At 34.9% G+C, this 19149-nt stretch overlaps 1 protein-coding gene across 3 annotated transcripts; it reads right to left on the reverse strand.

Annotated features, from left to right (window-relative positions):
• Positions 1 to 499: 499 nt before the first annotated feature.
• LOC108740411 (elongator complex protein 4) lies at positions 500 to 18874 on the reverse strand. Of its 3 annotated transcripts, none has more exons than XM_025976516.1 (8): positions 18639 to 18874; positions 18539 to 18574; positions 18368 to 18483; positions 18084 to 18306; positions 17922 to 18024; positions 1044 to 1221; positions 759 to 987; positions 500 to 650 (listed from the first exon to the last, which is right to left on the reverse strand). In XM_025976516.1, the coding sequence occupies exons 1-8, from the start codon at positions 18763 to 18765 to the stop codon at positions 574 to 576; spliced, it is 1089 nt and encodes a 362-aa protein (XP_025832301.1). In that variant the 5' UTR covers positions 18766 to 18874; the 3' UTR covers positions 500 to 573. The 3 variants fall into 3 exon arrangements, with proteins under 3 accessions (XP_025832301.1, XP_025832300.1, XP_025832299.1); XM_025976515.1 differs by having other exon boundaries at positions 1044 to 1198; positions 17899 to 18024; XM_025976514.1 differs by lacking the exons at positions 17922 to 18024; positions 18084 to 18306; positions 18368 to 18483; positions 18539 to 18574; positions 18639 to 18874 and adding exons at positions 10822 to 11044; positions 11106 to 11221; positions 11277 to 11312; positions 11377 to 11612 and having other exon boundaries at positions 1044 to 1324.
• Between the last annotated feature and the right edge of the window lie 275 nt (positions 18875 to 19149).

Below are 19149 nucleotides of genomic sequence, written 5' to 3' on the forward strand. Positions count from 1 at the left end.
AATTAAAATCCTTACTTTAAGATATGCAACCAAGATTACTTAAAAATTCAAATGTTCGTATACGCCGCCCATTTTCATTTCTCCTTGAGTACACGCAACCAACATTACTTAGAAGTGTAATTGCACACAGAACTTACACTTTATTATATTTATTGTAATTAGACAGTCACTATGAGTATTAGAATAAAAAGCAAGTTTCAACTTATGACGAAATTTAAATAATGTAAGAACATAATTATTGATATTTAGACGCAATCACCCTCTAGTAACATCAATTAACTTTACGCAAAAATATATCTATTTTTAAGTTTTAGTTGGCACGCATAAGCCGTTTTACCACTCGTTCTGCATTCTTTTTCGATGAACGCAGAATAGTAAGGCCTATAATATCATATTATACGATAAAAGGACCTACGTAAACATTACTTTCGAATTATTATTAGATTAAAATGTTATTTTAAAGAGCCTTAGTAATCATCAAAAGAAAAAGATACACAAATTATCTTTAACTGTTTTATTAGCAAAAAAGGATTAAAAAATAGTATTAACATATCTTTATATTTTATGTTGTTATTAAAAATCTAAATCACCTCCACCACCAGTACTACAACCCATTTTTGGATTGCGACTTCCATCATCATCTCCTAAATCTACAAGAATAATTAATACTCTCAAAAACCAAAAACAATAATTAAAATACAAAAGTAAATATTGCAATTACTTTTACTGTAAACATTATTGCACACAAAAAAACTTGCCTGGAGGTAAATGAAGCATTTCAATGCAAAATTTCTTTCTTCTAAGCTTGAACACATACTCAACAGACCCAGGATGTTTTGAAACTAAAGTATTTATAGGAGACATTTTCTTTAAATGAAAGTAACCATGAAAATCTGACAAAGCAACGTTATTTTCTAATGCTGTGCCTGCAAAGGGCTCTAATTTTATCGCCACGTCGCACAAATTGTATAATCTCGAAGTAAATGACTGTAATTAATTAACCTGTTAACTTAAGACCAGTAAAAGTCACTAAAGTCACCAACCTCAGAGTACAAATGCGATGGTACTGTTACAATGGCAACCGCAAAGCTACATCTTAGTAAAGACCTTAAATTATACATAAATGTATTTAAAGCATTTCTGCTCTCTTCCTCAGAATATTTTTCATTCTTTAGCCACATGCCAGAACCCAAAGAATGTAGAACTAATCTCAAAATTGACCTCTCTTCTCTTATACTGTTAATAAAATATTTATCTTTCTCTAATTTATCTTTTATTGCAACGAGCAATTCTTTATAACTCATACTGGACAACTGACAACCCCCTAGAAGTTTTAAGGAACAGCCTAAAAATGATTTATCAGGTGTTGTANTTTATGGTCGTTTTTAATTTTCTTCATTATTGCCGTCCACGCCTTACTGGGAGTCGCTAGACTGTCTAAAAAGCTGTGCTGTTCAAATGACCTCTTCACATTGTACAAAATAAGCTTCTGGGTTACGAAAATGTTTTCTCTGCCCATCCTGGTGATCCAGATTTGGTCGGAACGTTCCAGATATCCGTGCATGACCATACCCAATCCTTTGATATGCATCATACCTCTTCTGTTGTTCCTAAGCGTTGAAAACACAACAGTAGAAAATTGTTTACTCGCAGCTCATATAGGATCAGTCGTCCTACTGGTTGTGATTTCCCTCTTGGGCAAAAATGGGTGGGGATTGATGGCCGCAGCTGCTTATGTTTATATAGTGATAGTTCAAGAAAAGTCCACTCTAAGGACATACCCTCAAAACGACTATGAAATTTACGTTTTAGCGACTTACTGTTTCTTTGCACATAAGGCAATCTACCATGCTTAATAGAAATTGTCACGAATGCACGTCAAGAGTCATATAAAGAGGAATTTCTGATTCGATTATTTTAAATAATCTGTACTGTATATAGATCCTACTTTTTAAATAAAGCAATGTACAAATGATTATGTTAATATCCTATAACATATATGATGAATTTCTGTATTATCATCATCATACTAATTGGACACGCACCTCCATTCCTTCCTATCCTGAGCTAATCTTCGCAATTCCCTAAAACTAATCTAATCTTAATCTTAACTTCTGTTTCTGCTTCTAATATAGGATTTTAACTAGCCTTCATGCCTTAGAAGGTGTCTTACCGACTTATCTCCCCTATTTCTTATTGACGTCCATGCGTCTTCTGTTCTCCTACCATTTCTAACCTTCTTTATCAAAAAAAATAATAATAATAATGGAAAACTCTCAATAATGTCTGACTGTCAACGTAAAAGTAAAAAGCAATTTTTGCCCAAAAGATCTTAGAGTTTATTTTAGACAAAAGTTTGACCCACAAAAACAACCTTTAAAAAAAAATGACTGCCTCTACCGCGCTTCGAATAGGAAAACAAAATGTAGGCCAAGATAAAGACGAACAGATTGCTTAGAAAAAGTCATCAATACATTTTTGAGTTCTAATTCCGATGAAGAGCATGACACAGACAAACTACTCCATCTCTTCTCGCGCCTCGTAATGCCATTGAAGAAAGATAGATAAACAATCCACGTCCAATATTAGTAAACAAGAACAAGTCCATATCAATCTGTGACAGTAGATCATCATCAGAAAGAAATGCAACGCCGTAGATAATGGCTGCAGCTAGTCCGGCAGTATTTTGATGAAGAACGCTAATCGCCATGAGAATTATCAAACCCAAAGTGACCATAGTATCAGTCAGCTTTTGAACAGGTTCCTTATCTGTCATAAAGTATCCCGGCACAGCACCAAGGCTTAGTAGCGCATAAAAACTGTTCATGTATTTGTCGTAAGTGTTCAAACTCCACATCTCCGCTGCCACAAAAGGAACAAGAAGCGCATTGACAAAAGCGTGCGTCATATTGTAATGGTCCAAAGATTCGCTACTATTTTGTTTTTCAAAGTTCTTCGTTGACACCAATAAACCTGTTACAGAAAAGGCAGCGGCCACTGTGAACGCCACCATGCCATACCGTATGAGCCCGACGGTAAACATGAATCTTATGAACGATAGTACACAGATGGCTGTCAAAATTCTGAACGAAACAACCGTCGCATAACTGGGCTGGACTAAATAAATAGAGCTGTCGAATGGTGCTACTATTCGGGCACTCTTTTTGGTTTTATTTTTTTGTTCTTTGTTCGGAACCAGACAAGGCGGCAACGATAATTCGTCTGATGATAAATCTTCACAAAGTTTCTTTTTATATTGAAATGAATTCGATGGTGACGTACTGTCTTCGAGTAATTTTCCAAGAGTGGGGCATTTCCTACCACAAACTTTCAATTTGTTACGTTTATATTGATCTTCTGTATCTCTAACAGGTTTACATTTAATAACTGTCGCTTGTGCATCTTCTTCTTCGTCTTCTCTATAACATCTTGTTGTGGATAGCTTTTCTTTTGACAGCTTCCTATTGCCACACGTGCATGTAACTTTTGGTGTTTTGTCACACGAGCTTTTCTTACATGTATGTCCTTTTGATGGTCTTTTACCACATGCAGATTTCATTTTTGAATTTTTCTTGCATACTTTGCATGTTTTCGAAGGCTTTCTTTTCATTTCCTCCTTATCTAACTTTCTTGAAGAACATACTTCTTCTTTCTTGCAAATACTTTCTTTTGACATTCTTTTATTGCTGGTTTTTATATCTTCCAGAAAAATTTCTTTTTCACAGTTTAATTCTTTCTTTGACATCTTTCCTTTTTTCTTCTTTTGGTTCTCATGTAAATTTCTCTTGCACGCATTCTCTTTCGGACATTTATTTTTTTTGGAACATAAAAACCTGCAAATATTCCCGCACACGCTTTTACTGCGAGCTTTTCCAACTTCATCACATTCGTTTCTACTGCTTTTGGAAATACATATTAAACTGGGCTTTTTAGCATTACTAGAACTAGAACTGCAACTAGCACTACCTTTACTACTATTACTGCTGTGTTCTGAAAAGGAAACACTGTGCTGTTGACATAATTTCGATTCTGTTACTTTGCACGTATTTAGTTCGACTTCTGAAGATGAGGATAATTGAGAGTCGTATTTTTTTATTGCTGCGTCTTCTTTAACAAGATCATATTTAATATCACTTTTTACTTTTTCGTTACTAGAACTTGAATTGTTACTAATTTCTGGAGACGTTGATGGCGTTTGATGTGTCGCCAATTTTAATTCAGGATAGGGTTGACGCAAAATGGAGTCAGAAGATTTGCTTTCACATAATTTTATTTCATTGCTGTGTTTCTCAAAATCAAAAGATTCTTGCCTCATTTCTTTATTATTTTCACAGTCAGCTGTGAATTCAGCTTCTTCCACTTTTTCTTTTTCGGTAATGTTACGTTTATCAATAGAAGAATTAGATTCCGATTGTGGTCTCTTCTTTATGTTGCCTGTTATCACATTACAGCCCTTCGGGGCTATATTTGTGCACAGTACATCTTCACTTTCTTTGGGAAGCGTTACAAGTCCTGACCACATTCGCCTTATCAAATTTATTCTTCGTCTTCTTCTCTCCTTCATCTCTGTATCGTTTTCTTCAATAACGCTTGCTTTTGGTGGTACGAATTCTTCGTCGACTGCACATGTTCGTTTAATATTTTTGTTCGACTTCAGTCGCAAAATGGGCGATTTGAAAAGGAATTTTGTCTCCTTTTCGTCAACCGCATTATCTTGATTTGTATTACGAAATTTTTGAAGACGGTTGAAAATGTACTTTTTCAGTGTGAAGTCTGTACCGTCCGATGGTGCAAGTTTCAAATCAATTTCGCTGTAAAATCGCTTGCCCACGAGTTCGACTTCTTCATCATTTTCTAAGATCTCCGAAGAAGATCGACTTAAGTACGGAAATGCTTCTTCATTTTGACAATTAATTTTATCGTGTAATTTTGTTATAAGCTTTTTTATATCGAATCGTTCAAAAAGTCCAGCCTTTTTGTCTTTCGAGAACATTATTACATTTATATTTTTATTATTTTTTTATGAAGACTGTAAAATTGGACACTTTAATACAGATCTCCTTTTCATTTTAGTAGACGGATAGTTGAAGAAAGATACATATTACTTCAAAATTTACTTCTAAAGGCCAAAAAATATAATAAAGAAATGAATTTACGTAACTGACGTTTTCACAAGTCAGTAAGTTTGACAGATGTCTTAAAACTGGTATATTGTCTTATGAGTTTATTATATTAAGCTTATTTTCTAAACATAAGTACATTAATCAAATTTTGAAAACTGATTAATTCCTCTTAATAGTAATCGTCGTAATATAAGTTCCGACGTCTTCTTCTCCCATTACTTTCTCTTTCATCGTAATCTCTCCTGCCATCGTAATATTTCCTACGACTGTTCTTACCTCTTCTATAACTTCGTTCATCACACCTACCTCCTCTAAATCTTTCGTTATCGAAGAAACGTCTTCGGTCTTCAAAACACGAATCCATGGATGTTTCACTATCCACATACTTAACTATTTTTTTGACTATAGGAGTTTTCCTGTTAGTTTGACTATTACTGTCAGTATAGCGAATGGTATTGTGATGTCGTCCAGTAAAGGTTTTTTTGTCAGGATACACGTGAGTGTAATACTTTGAGCTACTTCTTCTGCCATCAGAACACCCAGTGATAGTACTGGATGCAGACTCAGTCACGTCATTTTTCATCAGTGCGCAACGTTTAGATGCACACATACAAGTGTTATATATTCGATAGGAGGAGTTGTCATTTTTGATTGGAATTTTATGACAACAATATTTAAGCCGTTTCTTCCTAATCAACTCTGGTTGTGGCGTACCATACTCGTGAAGATTTCTATGATTAGGTGATTCGTGCGGATTACAACTGTGAATATGGAACTTTTGTACATTTTCTGCACATGGGGTTGTATGATTTCCATATTTCGAGTATGCACCAGTAACCATAGAATATCGCATTGGATAACAGTCATAGTTTTGGATAAACCTTGGCGAGATTGTGGAACCGAAATACTGTTGTGGGAGCGGGTTTTCCTTTTCTGGGGGTGAAGTTTGAAAAGCAGGGTAAAGATTTTGTTGTCTTATATTACTTCTAGGTGGTGGAAAAGGGCTATAATTCTCACAAGGTGTAAAGAATTGTTCGATGAAAGTTTGAGGTAAATTTTCTGGATTAGAATACGATGCGACAGTACACTGAGCACTTTTTTCTGCTAAAATCTTTTGCTTTTTGTATTCTTCCTGATTAAAATATTGTTGATTTTTTTGTCTATCTCTTGATTTTGGTATTCTCACGCAAACTAAGCTCTTATCTATACAGTCATCGCTTTTAGACTTACATCCATCAACTGCATGTTTCTTTATGTCGCCACCAACCTTTACAGAAAGCATCTTTTTCAATCCGGTGTGCGGTTTGCACTTCTTGGAGTGATGTGAGTTACATTTCCTATTTTGACAATGATTATGACATTTACAAGTCCTCAGAAACCTTCGTGTATGCTCACATTCTTCGTAAGGCGATTGCTTGCACACACATAATTTTTTTCTCTTTTTGCATTTTTCTCGTATTCGTTCAATTGATTTTTGATGTGTCGAAGCAGCAACTTCTACGCAAAGAAATGAACTGTCTCTGGACTCCAATCTGTTTGTTGAATCATCTTTGGCAACCTTTATTGGATAAACTTCGTTTGACTTCTTGCGTCTAAAGAATTTTCTTTTAGGTTTGAATTCTTTGGTCTTATCTTTTCTGCATTCACCACCTCGTTCGCGATTAAGGACCTTAAATAATAAATGTTTTGACGACCCTTTTTTATCGGATTTACGATATTTCTTCGGCGGCTCTTTATCGACACATTTTAATAGCAAGACATTTTCAGAATTATCTTCTGATGAATCCTTGTTATTTTGTCGTTCGTACTTGGTTCTTCTTCTATTCACTTCGTCCAGTTTCGAAACGTCATGCGCATAACAATTCATATTATTTTTGTTGGTTGAACACCTGATTATTTTTAAAAATTGTTTTTGACATGAGTCACTGTCGTCTGGGAGATCCTCGCTGCAATCTGATGACGCGATTTCTTTGCAATTTACTAAACGTATTTTTGTTTTACTTTTCGTAGTATGATCACTACAATCACCTTCACTAGATTCTGTAACTGGTAATTTTTGTGATTGCCTAGCTTTTTTTCTACCCTTTCTTTTATTTCCTGTTCCGACCGGTCGACAACTTAAAAGTATGCTACAGTCATCTTCACTGTCCAAGACGGTTGGCTTTGATTGTTTTAACGAATCCCTTCTATTTTTATCTTTCTTCGGTTTGGTTTTACTTCTTTTTGCTTTTTTTCCCTCGATTACATCCCCTTCAGTTCGTTCATTACTTTTAACCGTTTGGGCAGTTCTATCCAGCAGTCCCATAGCTTGGATGCATTTATTGGCATCTTCAGAAAATTCACTTGAGTTTTGAGCCTTCTTTTTCTTGCAACATTTAAATAATCCTTTTTGTTTTTTACTATTCTCCCCCTTATTTCCTTGAGTACCCGAAGAACAAGCTTTACAACATTTCCCTGTACTGTGTCTTACTTGTAGCATAGCGCTTCCAGCGCCAGTACTTCTGGTATTCCCTCGTTCTGGCATTGGCGTTTTACCAAGTGAATCTTGTAGTTTTACATTAACTTTCACTGGAGGTAAGTATTTACGACAGGTAAAGGCACGACCTTGAAAACGTCTGTCGAAGTTTCCATTGAAAGTGTCTGAAACAGATCTTATAGGGATTTGATTTTCTGCATTGCAGTTGCGATATCTGTTTGATATGCCTACGGAAGATATTCTTTGGGGTTTACAGTTACACGTACTGCAATCATCTAATCCACCAATCATTCTCAGGCGGTCAGATTCTTTCACGGGCTGCGATCCTGAAGAGAATGACTTTCTTTTGCTCCCGTTATACCTACACTCCAATTTTGGTCCGTGCCCACAAGTTTTTGTCAGATTTAAGTTTTGGGCATAGTGGTCAGTTGTATTTCCGAAAACCTGCTCAATATCCTGTTTTCTAGCATCGAAATTCACATGAGAGAACTCAGTTCTATCAGATCCGTGCAATCTTTTATTTAAATGATTCTCTTCACATAAATGATCACCTGGATGCTCTGTTCTGGCATTATCTGATTTTCTGAAAATAACGACAATTTCCTTGGGAATATGACAACTTTTCTTTAATACAGCATCCTTAGCTTTTTTAAGTTCCTTTGATGAACGCACATAAGAGCATTTTATACTATCTGCTTTATTGCTAGTTGATTCTTCTGAAAAAACTGGATTTTTAGACTGCTTTAATAAAGACGTTCGCTTGGAGTTCCCTATGTTCTTAGAAGAATTTGATTGGAGTGGAATTAACCCCCCTTTTTGCGGAATGTAAAAACTTCGAACATCGGCTTGTTCGGTCAAACAACACTGTTCTCCTTTATTACTTTTATCGACTTCGCATTGTGTTGGCTTTGCAACATTACAAACTAACGACGCTGTAGTTTGTATATCAGTATTTTGCCAAATATTCTTTACAGTACCACCGCAATGCGCCGCTACCCTAGATCGCATAAAAAACTCAGTAAGGAATGATTTTTGTAAAACATCTTTCATTTGTAGCTCGTTATTTAATTCGTTAACCTTTTTGGGGTCCGTTTTGTTAACAAATTCTAACAGTCCTGTAGAGTTCTGCTCGTATTTTGCCTGAATTCCAAACCAACCTGGATGTGGGTATTTCTTCTTTCTATTAAAATGTCTAAGGATGCGATTGGTGCTTTTATTTCTATTGGTGACCCTCTTATTTTCCCTAAAATAAGAGCTTTTACGTCTAGTTCTGTAATATTGTCTTTCATCCGTCTCCATCTCATCAGTTTCGTCCAACCAATCGGAACGTACTGAAGGTTTTCTGTTAATATATTTTGTTATCAATCTTTTCCACATGAGTTTGCATTTGGTGCTAGAAAAATTGTCAAAACCAATCGGTACGCCCAACTCGAAATGTGAATTTACTTCTCTCAACTGACACGATGAAACATTGCTATTACTAATCGAGCCAGTAAATGAGAAAGGATTGAATGGTTTACGTCTACTGTTTGACGCTGTACTAATTTTAGATTTTCGTAAATATTTACTGATTGGCAGTTTAGTTTTCAAGGAGCGTAACTTCATTTTCTCTTGTTTAATTTGCAGGTAAATGTCCACGGAAGATGGTCCCACAGCACAACTTTTCACATATCTTTGTTTTTCAACAGCTTCACTTTTATTCTCTTTGTATGGGAGATTAAATTCATTGTGTAATAAATTGTTATATGCTGCTATGGCTTTGTTTTCAATTCGCCGTTCTTCGCCTGATTCTTTTCCACTTTTATCATCTAATTTTAAAAGTTTCGTGGTTGAGATTTTCGTATTGGGCACTTCCGGTACTTTTGTGAGTAATGGGATACAATGAATGCAGTTACCATCAGCATTTGCTTTATTAACGTAATCCAACTTACTGCTCTCATTTAGTCCAAATTCCTTTTGCTTGAACGACGTATCACTTTGCTGAAAACCTTTAACTATTTGCGTAGATTCATTGTTCAATTGCGGACCTGATAATGTTTCTTCACAACTCATATCATCCAAAAATGGATTAGTATTAGTTTTAAAATTCTGAGGAATGCATCTTTCTTGTATTTTCAATGAGTCTTGCCATTTTTCTTGATTCACTTCAGATAATTTTAGTTTCTCCTGCAAAAGTTTGTTGTTATCCATTAACTCTTTTCTAGACAATTTCTTTGATTGAATGTAAGCTTCTTCAGTAGTTTGTTCTGACAAATTAGGTAATTCTTTATTTTCTAACAAAAACGACCGAGGAACTACGTAAACGTCACAATTTTTTGCATGTTTTAATGTTTTCGAGCCTAACCAAAACTCATTTTTCAGCGTTCGTAAGGTTTCTTCGTTGAACTTTGTTGTGCGGACTACTTCACGCAAAACATTAAGGAACACGTTACTAGTTGCACTGGAACGTTTGAAATTCAACAATTTACGACTATTGTTGTTTCTCTCTTTACTTGAAGAATTCAGATTACATATTTTATCGGATTTTATTTTTGACTTTCTGACATTGATAGAATTTGCTTTCATAATCTTGCCCTTATTATTTATTGTTACTTCTTTAACAACGCTTTTCTGAAATCCTGAAGTATTTCCAATTTTGGTATGTAATACCTCAAGAACGTTTTGAGGTGTCACATTGTTAAATTCTTCTTCCGTTTTATTATCATGTAAAATACTTTCTAAAAATCGCAGATGATTTTGAAAATTCGAGAGTTTAGTTGATTCCTTATTTTGACTACACTCTGCAGTATAATCTGTGCACAACAATTCCTTTTCCGATCGGCACACTTGTTCATTACATTTTTCACGTCTGTCAGCTACTTCTTCGACGGTACTCGTCTTGTCATCTAGCGACTGCATCAACATTTCGAGATCTTTAGCCCGAATATTAATATGACTTATGATTTTCTGCAGTTCGGTTTCTATATTTGGCAAATGGTATAATTTGCTTCGCGACTGATACCGAGAAAATTCATTATTAACGAGTAATGAGCTTCCTATTTCTTTTGACTTATTAATATCTTCCGTTACATAATTACCTCCATTCTTTTTTTCGTGTGGAAGAACATCACATGGAACAANACGAGCAATTCTTTATAACTCATACTGGACAACTGACAACCCCCTAGAAGTTTTAAGGAACAGCCTAAAAATGATTTATCAGGTGTTGTACAGCATCATTACCCAATGCAGACTGATCTGGCCATTCTGTAATGTTCACATTATCAAAACATTCCTGAGACATTGTTTTCGATAAATCATAATAATTTCCAAAATGGTGAGTGGTCTGCTTTTTTACTTTTGGAAGTTTTTGATATCTAAAAGCTATTGTCATTTTATCTGTTTTGTGCTCATCAAGAAGCTCAGGCTCTGGATCTGAAGATATAACAGCAGGAAGCTCTTTAGTCTCTCATAAAATAAAATTTTATTTAAAACAAGAAATCTTCATTATTAATTCATATAAGTACCATTTTTCCAGGATTATAATCTTGACTTCCCACAAAAACAGCATGCTTGTGAACAACTCCTTCTGCTAAAAAATACCTTAACATCACTCGAGAATAGGAACCACCACTATCTTCCTCTAAAAAAATAGTTGTGCATTAAACATGCACAAAAGTAGAACCGTAATGCCTTACCAATAAGCACCACTGATCCAACAGGTAAACCACCGCCTACATTTTCAACAGAAGAGAAAAACGTAAAGAAAATCAAGTTGTGATATTTATTTAACTATACCTAAAAGTTCATCAACGCTTGGTATTCCACTAGACACAAGAAGTTGACCACTTTGCACATTAGCGCGAGTTCCTGGTATAGACAAAATACTTTTGATTGTCTTTCTTTGTTCAGTTTTTTGTTCCATTTTATTTACAAAATCTTATTATTACTTTGTTGTGTTGAAAATCATAAAAATTATAAAGTTTTCATACGAAACAAGTACACCCACACATTATAAAAAGTTAGGTTACAACAAACCATAAACATAGATAATAGATCTACAAAGGGTAAACCATTGAACTAGGGGTAAACACATAGTGACAGGCATAGACAAGTGACAAAAGTTTACCACAGATAGAAAATATTCAGAGGACCGTAGCCATCTAGTAATTTAAAGAGAAATTAAAACTTAATCTGCGGGAAATTTAAATGGATAGGAAAAAAGGAGGTACACAATAATCTATTCCTATTTAAGAACTCACTTCAGTCAATAAAATAACTTCATAGTTAACCAACATAATAAAATCCTTAATTTTAATGCATAATAGCATGATGACATTCTAATAACTAAAGATGATAAATATTCAACATATCAATAAATCGATAGTGCCTATAATTGCATAATTAGCGATGTAAATACTTGTAAAACTTGATTTCTTTCAAAGGAGATTATAGTAAAAGAAACTCGTTTTTGTACTATCCTACTCAACTGAATAATTTCAATAACTTCTTTTAATTTTCAGAGTATTTAACTATTAAAATTATTCGCAAACAGAATCATATTTGTCACAATGACATTAACAGAAGAAATCGAAAAATTTATGTGATTGTTTCAATTAAATTCTATTATTATTACGTAAAAAATAGTTGAGTATGCATCGACTGAAATTATTAGAAAGCCATCTCAATGCTAATCTTTTGTAAAGATTCAAATCAACAACTCCAGAGGAAAAAGAAACGTTGTGAAGAAGAACCGATACCACCTGACGCAACTTCTCAGTTATGGTACCGCCCTAGGATAAACTGGAACCAATTCTGTAATCACCAACATGACGATAGAAGTCGAAAGTTTTCAACGCTTATAGCATACGCATTTTTAACATATGCCAGTCTCCATTGTTTAGCCCACCACTTTTCAACGTTTTGTTTATGGTCGTTTTTAATTTTCTTCATTATTGCCGTCCACGCCTTACTGGGAGTCGCTAGACTGTCTAAAAAGCTGTGCTGTTCAAATGACCTCTTCACATTGTACAAAATAAGCTTCTGGGTTACGAAAATGTTTTCTCTGCCCATCCTGGTGATCCAGATTTGGTCGGAACGTTCCAGATATCCGTGCATGACCATACCCAATCCTTTGATATGCATCATACCTCTTCTGTTGTTCCTAAGCGTTGAAAACACAACAGTAGAAAATTGTTTACTCGCAGCTCATATAGGATCAGTCGTCCTACTGGTTGTGATTTCCCTCTTGGGCAAAAATGGGTGGGGATTGATGGCCGCAGCTGCTTATGTTTATATAGTGATAGTTCAAGAAAAGTCCACTCTAAGGACATACCCTCAAAACGACTATGAAATTTACGTTTTAGCGACTTACTGTTTCTTTGCACATAAGGCAATCTACCATGCTTAATAGAAATTGTCACGAATGCACGTCAAGAGTCATATAAAGAGGAATTTCTGATTCGATTATTTTAAATAATCTGTACTGTATATAGATCCTACTTTTTAAATAAAGCAATGTACAAATGATTATGTTAATATCCTATAACATATATGATGAATTTCTGTATTATCATCATCATACTAATTGGACACGCACCTCCATTCCTTCCTATCCTGAGCTAATCTTCGCAATTCCCTAAAACTAATCTAATCTTAATCTTAACTTCTGTTTCTGCTTCTAATATAGGATTTTAACTAGCCTTCATGCCTTAGAAGGTGTCTTACCGACTTATCTCCCCTATTTCTTATTGACGTCCATGCGTCTTCTGTTCTCCTACCATTTCTAACCTTCTTTATCAAAAAAAATAATAATAATAATGGAAAACTCTCAATAATGTCTGACTGTCAACGTAAAAGTAAAAAGCAATTTTTGCCCAAAAGATCTTAGAGTTTATTTTAGACAAAAGTTTGACCCACAAAAACAACCTTTAAAAAAAAATGACTGCCTCTACCGCGCTTCGAATAGGAAAACAAAATGTAGGCCAAGATAAAGACGAACAGATTGCTTAGAAAAAGTCATCAATACATTTTTGAGTTCTAATTCCGATGAAGAGCATGACACAGACAAACTACTCCATCTCTTCTCGCGCCTCGTAATGCCATTGAAGAAAGATAGATAAACAATCCACGTCCAATATTAGTAAACAAGAACAAGTCCATATCAATCTGTGACAGTAGATCATCATCAGAAAGAAATGCAACGCCGTAGATAATGGCTGCAGCTAGTCCGGCAGTATTTTGATGAAGAACGCTAATCGCCATGAGAATTATCAAACCCAAAGTGACCATAGTATCAGTCAGCTTTTGAACAGGTTCCTTATCTGTCATAAAGTATCCCGGCACAGCACCAAGGCTTAGTAGCGCATAAAAACTGTTCATGTATTTGTCGTAAGTGTTCAAACTCCACATCTCCGCTGCCACAAAAGGAACAAGAAGCGCATTGACAAAAGCGTGCGTCATATTGTAATGGTCCAAAGATTCGCTACTATTTTGTTTTTCAAAGTTCTTCGTTGACACCAATAAACCTGTTACAGAAAAGGCAGCGGCCACTGTGAACGCCACCATGCCATACCGTATGAGCCCGACGGTAAACATGAATCTTATGAACGATAGTACACAGATGGCTGTCAAAATTCTGAACGAAACAACCGTCGCATAACTGGGCTGGACTAAATAAATAGAGCTGTCGAATGGTGCTACTATTCGGGCACTCTTTTTGGTTTTATTTTTTTGTTCTTTGTTCGGAACCAGACAAGGCGGCAACGATAATTCGTCTGATGATAAATCTTCACAAAGTTTCTTTTTATATTGAAATGAATTCGATGGTGACGTACTGTCTTCGAGTAATTTTCCAAGAGTGGGGCATTTCCTACCACAAACTTTCAATTTGTTACGTTTATATTGATCTTCTGTATCTCTAACAGGTTTACATTTAATAACTGTCGCTTGTGCATCTTCTTCTTCGTCTTCTCTATAACATCTTGTTGTGGATAGCTTTTCTTTTGACAGCTTCCTATTGCCACACGTGCATGTAACTTTTGGTGTTTTGTCACACGAGCTTTTCTTACATGTATGTCCTTTTGATGGTCTTTTACCACATGCAGATTTCATTTTTGAATTTTTCTTGCATACTTTGCATGTTTTCGAAGGCTTTCTTTTCATTTCCTCCTTATCTAACTTTCTTGAAGAACATACTTCTTCTTTCTTGCAAATACTTTCTTTTGACATTCTTTTATTGCTGGTTTTTATATCTTCCAGAAAAATTTCTTTTTCACAGTTTAATTCTTTCTTTGACATCTTTCCTTTTTTCTTCTTTTGGTTCTCATGTAAATTTCTCTTGCACGCATTCTCTTTCGGACATTTATTTTTTTTGGAACATAAAAACCTGCAAATATTCCCGCACACGCTTTTACTGCGAGCTTTTCCAACTTCATCACATTCGTTTCTACTGCTTTTGGAAATACATATTAAACTGGGCTTTTTAGCATTACTAGAACTAGAACTGCAACTAGCACTACCTTTACTACTATTACTGCTGTGTTCTGAAAAGGAAACACTGTGCTGTTGACATAATTTCGATTCTGTTACTTTGCACGTATTTAGTTCGACTTCTGAAGATGAGGATAATTGAGAGTCGTATTTTTTTATTGCTGCCTCTTCTTTAACAAGATCATATTTAATATCACTTTTTACTTTTTCGTTACTAGAACTTGAATTGTTACTAATTTCTGGAGACGTTGATGGCGTTTGATGTGTCGCCAATTTTAATTCAGGATAGGGTTGACGCAAAATGGAGTCAGAAGATTTGCTTTCACATAATTTTATTTCATTGCTGTGTTTCTCAAAATCAAAAGATTCTTGCCTCATTTCTTTATTATTTTCACAGTCAGCTGTGAATTCAGCTTCTTCCACTTTTTCTTTTTCGGTAATGTTACGTTTATCAATAGAAGAATTAGATTCCGATTGTGGTCTCTTCTTTATGTTGCCTGTTATCACATTACAGCCCTTCGGGGCTATATTTGTGCACAGTACATCTTCACTTTCTTTGGGAAGCGTTACAAGTCCTGACCACATTCGCCTTATCAAATTTATTCTTCGTCTTCTTCTCTCCTTCATCTCTGTATCGTTTTCTTCAATAACGCTTGCTTTTGGTGGTACGAATTCTTCGTCGACTGCACATGTTCGTTTAATATTTTTGTTCGACTTCAGTCGCAAAATGGGCGATTTGAAAAGGAATTTTGTCTCCTTTTCGTCAACCGCATTATCTTGATTTGTATTACGAAATTTTTGAAGACGGTTGAAAATGTACTTTTTCAGTGTGAAGTCTGTACCGTCCGATGGTGCAAGTTTCAAATCAATTTCGCTGTAAAATCGCTTGCCCACGAGTTCGACTTCTTCATCATTTTCTAAGATCTCCGAAGAAGATCGACTTAAGTACGGAAATGCTTCTTCATTTTGACAATTAATTTTATCGTGTAATTTTGTTATAAGCTTTTTTATATCGAATCGTTCAAAAAGTCCAGCCTTTTTGTCTTTCGAGAACATTATTACATTTATATTTTTATTATTTTTTTATGAAGACTGTAAAATTGGACACTTTAATACAGATCTCCTTTTCATTTTAGTAGACGGATAGTTGAAGAAAGATACATATTACTTCAAAATTTACTTCTAAAGGCCAAAAAATATAATAAAGAAATGAATTTACGTAACTGACGTTTTCACAAGTCAGTAAGTTTGACAGATGTCTTAAAACTGGTATATTGTCTTATGAGTTTATTATATTAAGCTTATTTTCTAAACATAAGTACATTAATCAAATTTTGAAAACTGATTAATTCCTCTTAATAGTAATCGTCGTAATATAAGTTCCGACGTCTTCTTCTCCCATTACTTTCTCTTTCATCGTAATCTCTCCTGCCATCGTAATATTTCCTACGACTGTTCTTACCTCTTCTATAACTTCGTTCATCACACCTACCTCCTCTAAATCTTTCGTTATCGAAGAAACGTCTTCGGTCTTCAAAACACAAATCCATGGATGTTTCACTATCCACATACTTAACTATTTTTTTGACTATAGGAGTTTTCCTGTTAGTTTGACTATTACTGTCAGTATAGCGAATGGTATTGTGATGTCGTCCAGTAAAGGTTTTTTTGTCAGGATACACGTGAGTGTAATACTTTGAGCTACTTCTTCTGCCATCAGAACACCCAGTGATAGTACTTGATGCAGACTCAGTCACGTCATTTTTCATCAGTGCGCAACGTTTAGATGCACACATACAAGTGTTATATATTCGATAGGAGGAGCTGTCATTTTTGATTGGAATTTTATGACAACAATATTTAAGCCGTTTCTTCCTAATCAACTCTGGTTGTGGCGTACCATACTCGTGAAGATTTCTATGATTAGGTGATTCGTGCGGATTACAACTGTGAATATGGAACTTTTGTACATTTTCTGCACATGGGGTTGTATGATTTCCATATTTCGAGTATGCACCAGTAACCATAGAATATCGCATTGGATAACAGTCATAGTTTTGGATAAACCTTGGCGAGATTGTGGAACCGAAATACTGTTGTGGGAGCGGGTTTTCCTTTTCTGGGGGTGAAGTTTGAAAAGCAGGGTAAAGATTTTGTTGCCTTATATTACTTCTAGGTGGTGGAAAAGGGCTATAATTCTCACAAGGTGTAAAGAATTGTTCGATGAAAGTCTGAGGTAAATTTTCTGGATTAGAATACGATGCGACAGTACACTGAGCACTTTTTTCTGCTAAAATCTTTTGCTTTTTGTATTCTTCCTGATTAAAATATTGTTGATTTTTTTGTCTATCTCTTGATTTTGGTATTCTCACGCAAACTAAGCTCTTATCTATACAGTCATCGCTTTTAGACTTACATCCATCAACTGCATGTTTCTTTATGTCGCCACCAACCTTTACAGAAAGCATCTTTTTCAATCCGGTGTGCGGTTTGCACTTCTTGGAGTGATGTGAGTTACATTTCCTATTTTGACAATGATTATGACATTTACAAGTCCTCAGAAACCTTCGTGTATGCTCACATTCTTCGTAAGGCGATTGCTTGCACATGCATAATTTTTTTCTCTTTTTGCATTTTTCTCGTATTCGTTCAATTTGTTTTTGATGTGTCGAAGCAGCAACTTCTACGCAAAGAAATGAACTGTCTCTGGACTCCAATCTGTTTGTTGAATCATCTTTGGCAACCTTTATTGGATAAACTTCGTTTGACTTCTTGCGTCTAAAGAATTTTCTTTTAGGTTTGAATTCTTTGGTCTTATCTTTTCTGAATGTAGAACTAATCTCAAAATTGACCTCTCTTCTCTTATACTGTTAATAAAATATTTATCTTTCTCTAATTTATCTTTTATTGCAACGAGCAATTCTTTATAACTCATACTGGACAACTGACAACCCCCTAGAAGTTTTAAGGAACAGCCTAAAAATGATTTATCAGGTATTGTACAGCATCATTACCCAATGCAGACTGATCTGGCCATTCTGTAATGTTCACATTATCAAAACATTCCTGAGACATTGTTTTCGATAAATCATAATAATTTCCAAAATGGTGAGTGGTCTGCTTTTTTACTTTTGGAAGTTTTTGATATCTAAAAGCTATTGTCATTTTATCTGTTTTGTGCTCATCAAGAAGCTCAGGCTCTGGATCTGAAGATATAACAGCAGGAAGCTCTTTAGTCTCTCATAAAATAAAATTTTATTTAAAACAAGAAATCTTCATTATTAATTCATATAAGTACCATTTTTCCAGGATTATAATCTTGACTTCCCACAAAAACAGCATGCTTGTGAACAACTCCTTCTGCTAAAAAATACCTTAACATCACTCGAGAATAGGAACCACCACTATCTTCCTCTAAAAAAATAGTTGTGCATTAAACATGCACAAAAGTAGAACCGTAATGCCTTACCAATAAGCACCACTGATCCAACAGGTAAACCACCGCCTACATTTTCAACAGAAGAGAAAAACGTAAAGAAAATCAAGTTGTGATATTTATTTAACTATACCTAAAAGTTCATCAACGCTTGGTATTCCACTAGACACAAGAAGTTGACCACTTTGCACATTAGCGCGAGTTCCTGGTATAGACAAAATACTTTTGATTGTCTTTCTTTGTTCAGTTTTTTGTTCCATTTTATTTACAAAATCTTATTATTACTTTGTTGTGTTGAAAATCATAAAAATTATAAAGTTTTCATACGAAACAAGTACACCCACACATTATAAAAAGTTAGGTTACAACAAACCATAAACATAGATAATAGATCTACAAAGGGTAAACCATTGAACTAGGGGTAAACACATAGTGACAGGCATAGACAAGTGACAAAAGTTTACCACAGATAGAAAATATTCAGAGGACCGTAGCCATCTAGTAATTTAAAGAGAAATTAAAACTTAATCTGCGGGAAATTTAAATGGATAGGAAAAAAGGAGGTACACAATAATCTATTCCTATTTAAGAACTCACTTCAGTCAATAAAATAACTTTATAGTTAACCAACATAATAAAATCCT

The sequence above is a fragment of the Agrilus planipennis genome, unplaced genomic scaffold (assembly GCF_000699045.2).
Source record: "Agrilus planipennis isolate EAB-ADULT unplaced genomic scaffold, Apla_2.0 scaffold21, whole genome shotgun sequence".
Classification (NCBI taxonomy): Eukaryota; Metazoa; Arthropoda; class Insecta; order Coleoptera; family Buprestidae; genus Agrilus; species Agrilus planipennis.

What these genes read in the sequence shown, in the direction of transcription:
- LOC108740411 (XM_025976516.1), bottom strand. Translation starts at nt 18,765, where the DNA reads ATGGAACAAAAAACTGAACAAAGAAAGACAATCAAAAGTATTTTGTCT. An exon ending in ATTATAATCCTGGAAAAATG is followed by an intron (nt 18,307 to 18,367) that starts GTACTTATATGA and finishes ATTTTATGAGAG; the next exon opens with ACTAAAGAGCTTCCTGCTGT. An exon ending in AACAGTATAAGAGAAGAGAG is followed by an intron (nt 1,222 to 17,921) that starts GTCAATTTTGAG and finishes AAGAGAAGAGAG; the next exon opens with GTCAATTTTGAGATTAGTTC.